Below are 5,086 nucleotides of genomic sequence, written 5' to 3' on the forward strand. Positions count from 1 at the left end.
TAGATGATATTATAATCTGTGTACCATTTAATTACGAAATTTCAACAATATCCTACCATAACTAAATTTTTAATGATTTCGGAGCTTTCGTGACAAGAGCTTTTTTAAAAGACCTAAGATATTTCTGTCAATCAACAGAATTGAACTGCAAATATAATTTATTCAATATTCTAAGAACAGGAAAGAGTAAATAGGTTTAGTAAACGTGTGTAAATAAACAATATTGACCATTTTTAAGTTTGTTTGTCGACGCGGCGCACACGCTGCCCAAAGACCGGAGACCAGTCATGTCTCGGCGGTATAAAAAGCTTTTTAACTTACATAATCAAATCACATCGATCGTCGCGGCAACCACCGACGCACGTACGTACTTTTCATATATTTATTTTTATTAACTTTTCATTGACACAGATATTTTTGGAAATTAAAACCTAAGAAAATTATGATTAGATTTCTGACAATTATTTAAATATTAAAGAAAGTAGTAAATATAATTTAATATACCCTTATGAAAGTGTACCTCAGTAGGGCAGAATTCTTTAAAAATAATGCGCTTATTTCGGTTCAATAACTTAACAAGACAAGGGCTCCTTAAATTCAATCTTTATTTTTGTGAAACTTCTATTTTTTATTGACTTGGATGTTAAGAAAATTATGGTTAATTTTATCATCACTTTAAACTCAAATTTAATTTTAAAAAAATATTATAAATAAAGCATTCTGTGACAATCCAATTAACACGTAACTTGTGAAAATTATGTTTATTAGCTTAGGTTAGTTATTTCTTATAACTCGTACATAATAAAGTTGCTAAAAAATTACTTCGTAACAATTTTATTAAAACACGTGCTTTTTTATACTTCAACGATATAAATATGACCAAATTGCACTGCTCTTAATAAAGACTACGGTACTTTAAGTTCTCAAACTTGATCGAGTTTTATATTTAATTTTGAGCACATGCACTTTCATAATTTCTTTGAACAATCAGTGAAACGCCGTTTCTCTTTTTTGTTTGATAAAAACATTTTCAAATTAATTCTATTATATTATTGCAAGGCCTTTTTTTCTAATACTTCCTTTGATTTTTTCATGATCTGTCTGTTATTTTTTTTCACATTCTAAATTCAAAATTTAACCGTTTTTTATCTTTTATTTGAAATGTTAACCTCAAATTACAGATAGGTTGTTAGTTGAACATTTAACCAACTTAAGTTGGTGAATGCATCGTAAAGTTTCATCTGCCAGTTTATCGGCTAACGGTAAATCAAGTTAACTGCTATATTATAATGTATTTGCATCGTAGTTTACCGTTAGAGGTTTTGACATCGACAGTGGGACGTACGTTCGAATCCCGGTTAACTTATAGTAATTTTCCGTTGACGTAAAATCGAAATCCGGCTCGAAGGACCAAAATGTATATCGTAAAAGATTTAGAAATAAAATTATTTTAACGGAGACGTGTGTTGGTAAAATATGTACAGAAAAAAACATAGAAAAAATGATGACATCGGCAATGTGTTCTAATTTTAAATAATTTAAATTTCTTCTTTTGTAATGGCTTGAGACCTAAAAACATTTAAAAACTCCTTGAACAAAAAACGACACCATGTTAACATAAAAATCTTTTACAATTGTTTTTATACAAATAAAAGTATTATTGACTAGTGGTTTATTATACGAAAATAACCTAAGATTTTTTTACTTTTAATTTTTACTGTCATTCTCGTGCAGAGATTCAAACAACAGATAGAGTAGGCATTGTTCATGTCTTATCTATATATTTTTAATGTCTTTGTTCACGTGCATTCGTTCCAGTAATTTCCTTATAAATAGGTTTTTATTATGTTAAAGCCTTTAATAAACAATCTGTACTCAATCATAATTCATACTAATATTATAAATGCTAAAATTTAGATGAATGGATGTTTGTTAGAATTTGTAGCCTAAACTACTGAACGGATTTCAATGAAATTTAGTATAGATGTAGAGAATAATCTGGAAGAACACATAGGCTACTCACTTTCGTTTAAATTCCACGTGGACGGAGTCGCGGGCGAAAGCTAGTATGATATAAAAAATTGTCAATGACCGAAACGAGTCGAGTTACATCCCTTTATTGTGTCAGTAGGTGGTACGAGACTGTACTGAGTTTACTGGCATGTGTCCCCTTTCGAGTTCAAGAAAACAGTTGCCTAAAAGGTCTTACTTCAATTATCTTAATATTTTTATTTTATTTATTCATTTATTGCATTTAAATTATACAAACATCTATATAAAGTAACAACAATAAGTACCCCTTCGGGCGTGTAATATAATGAGTACAAATGCAGCGAAACAAAATTTTGGGAACAACATCATGCACCTAAAACCATATCATATTTGCAACTAAACGCTTATAATATTTACCTATAATTATCAGTGATTTGTAACCGGCTAACATCTTGTTACGGTTAACTGTGCCTACGGTTCTCTTATTATTAAAATCATACACGTAGTTACCTCGTTAACGGTTAATCGAAGTAACCAGTTGTTTTTTTGTAACGGTATCGGTTGCCGAAAGAGTTAAGATAATTGATGGAGCCTTTTTTGTACTATCGATCTGTTGTTGGCATGTTTTGAATAAATAAGTTTTCAATACGTTTAAATTGGATTGGATTGTGTTCCAAGATTTCGTTAACGGATGAAATGCTTTTGGTTACAGATTAAATTAAGAGATGGCGTTGCATAAGGTGTTGCTGTTGGTAGCCGCGGCGCAATGTACATTCGCTACAAATCTCTTTAGAGGTAAATTATTATGTTCTTGAATTTAAACGACTTTCTTTACAATATCTGAAAAATTGATACACAAAAAACGGTGAATTTTTAAATTGAATTAATGCCATCTATTGATGAGTGTGGGCACTACCTGCTTAAAAATGTATATTTTTATCAGTACATTTAAAAATATGTAAAAGTCTAAATAAAATGAAAAATGATATTATTATTGTGAATTTCAGCTCCCAGGCAAGCCCCTGGCAGTATATTCACCGTAGGCAACGGTGAACAATGCTTGGGATCTGACAGAAGTACCGGAGGAGTATGTCTTTCGAGAAATCAGTGTAACACTCAAGGAGGAAAGGCTATTGGATTTTGTGGTGTATTTGCGACCTGCTGTTCACGTAAGTTTTATCACAAAATGCTTAGTTAATTTTTAATTACATTTCAACTCACAAGATGGCGCTATTTACAGTAAACGCCTGCGACATTAGAACGAACACAAAGGTTGCTATTTTCATCAACCCCCCACTGAGTAAAGAGTCTTCTGGCTTGGAATGCTCCTACAATGTGGAGATTAACAATAACAACGTTTGTCAAATGAGAATCGACTTTGAAACATTCAACCTTGCACCACCAACAACGGTAAGAAATTATAAAACAGGATTCCGAATCCCTAAGGTGTTAAAGTTTAGCAATGTTGATAATAGATGGCGCTGTAATAAAATGTTACTTTTAGGTGGATCCAGTAGAAAATGTAACACACCGTCCAGGCTACACCTGCAGGAATGACATCTTCCAAGTGACCAACCTGCAGGCCAACTCTGACACCATGCCCTCTCTATGCGGTGACAATAGTGGACAACATTGTAAGTTATCTCACTTCTAATATTATAAATTCGAATCTTTAGATGGATGGATGTTTCAAGGTATTTCCAGAACGACTCAACATATCTTGGTAAAATTTGGCTTCAATGTAATAGTCTGGAATACATTGGCAACTTAATTTTTTTTAATTCCGCGTTAACGAAATCTCATGCTAAAGCCAGAACTATGTTTTTAGCATTTACTGCAAGACTCTGAATTGCTTAATCATTACCTAACCATTCTTTTAGAAATATCAATGTAATTCTAAATTTAAAATTGAAAATGACGCCTCTGGAGAGTTCGGATTGTGCTCAAAAACAGCGTGTCATCTATATCCTATTCAATATTCAATAATTTTGTTTACAGTATACGTGCGAGTAAACGCGTCAACAAACAGCAAATCTGTTCGTATGAACTTCAAGATCTCGGATCGCGACACGCAGCCACATCTCCCGCAAGCTACGTGGAAAATCAAAGTCACACAACTGGAGTGCTTCAATACCCTCGGGTAAGTACCCACTTAAAGCCAAACTTAGAGTAACCGCACACTACAATACACTGTGTTGCTATTGTCGATTGTTTCTCAGCCAATTCAATTGTTTATTTGCACTCCATATTAGCTGATAGGAATCAAAGCTTGACTTAATTCTTGCGATAGTTTAGTCAAAGATGTATACGATCTTAACATATCCTTGAGATGTAGACCGCTTGGGTTCCACATAAGAACTCAAAAGGGTCGCATTTAACGATGATTGAAGGAGCAGTGTTTATAGCAACCAGTAAAATTTTTAAATCGGTCATACAGAAATGTTTGAGAATTTGTGATTGGTGATGATTGTCTTCTGAAATACTAGTGATTGTTCAATAACCTTTGATTATATTTTTTAAATAGTGTTTAATGTTTGCAGCAAGTTCCGTGACGGTCTGTTTGAGGCGATCACCTCCTCTCTACCTTCCACCCCGCTCACCTCCTCCGCGGACAGAGACGAGTACCTCATAGGTGAGTAGACAATGTCTTGTAAACTTGGAAATGTTTGAACTTTACGGATTTGCTCTAAACTTTATTAGGAATAATACTGGCTTGAAAACTAAGAGCTGCCGCTCACATTTGACTAAACTCACTGTTGTGCGATTGTCGATTGTTTTGCTGCATTCAACTGTTTAGTTGCACAACTAAAAATCGTGTGCGCACCTTAGGAATCTCTATATAAGCTCTTAGGAATCAAAGCGTAATACAGTTGTGCGTGTATAGTCAAAAGTGTGCGCGCTCTAAGAGAAAATACAAAGCTTATTGTTGTCTATTCCAGCGCCCCCTGGTTGTCTGCAGTACTTCCCTGATAGGTCTGGCGTGATAGAATCCTTCAACTACAACCGCGGTGATGGACCTTACATCGCCAATCTTGCGTACGCCACGTGCTTTAAACGGACCCCAGATGTTTGCGGCGTTAAGTGAGTACAGTTT

The 5,086-nt window shown here is 34.0% G+C and overlaps 1 protein-coding gene across 1 annotated transcript in view; it reads left to right on the forward strand.

Annotated features, from left to right (window-relative positions):
* The first annotated feature begins 274 nt into the window (after positions 1 to 274).
* Positions 275 to 5,086, forward strand: part of LOC106101324 — a 6,213-nt gene continuing 1,401 nt past the window's right edge. Inside the window, exons 1-8 of the mRNA XM_013280504.1 lie at positions 275 to 363; positions 2,705 to 2,787; positions 3,000 to 3,161; positions 3,233 to 3,402; positions 3,497 to 3,626; positions 3,991 to 4,132; positions 4,533 to 4,624; positions 4,932 to 5,073. Of these exons, the coding sequence (XP_013135958.1) occupies positions 2,718 to 2,787; positions 3,000 to 3,161; positions 3,233 to 3,402; positions 3,497 to 3,626; positions 3,991 to 4,132; positions 4,533 to 4,624; positions 4,932 to 5,073 (908 nt within the window). The 5' untranslated portion in view covers positions 275 to 363; positions 2,705 to 2,717. The remainder of the gene's footprint in view (positions 364 to 2,704; positions 2,788 to 2,999; positions 3,162 to 3,232; positions 3,403 to 3,496; positions 3,627 to 3,990; positions 4,133 to 4,532; positions 4,625 to 4,931; positions 5,074 to 5,086) is intronic.

This window comes from Papilio polytes, unplaced genomic scaffold, assembly GCF_000836215.1.
Source record: "Papilio polytes unplaced genomic scaffold, Ppol_1.0 DF823991.1, whole genome shotgun sequence".
NCBI lineage: Eukaryota > Metazoa > Arthropoda > Insecta > Lepidoptera > Papilionidae > Papilio > Papilio polytes.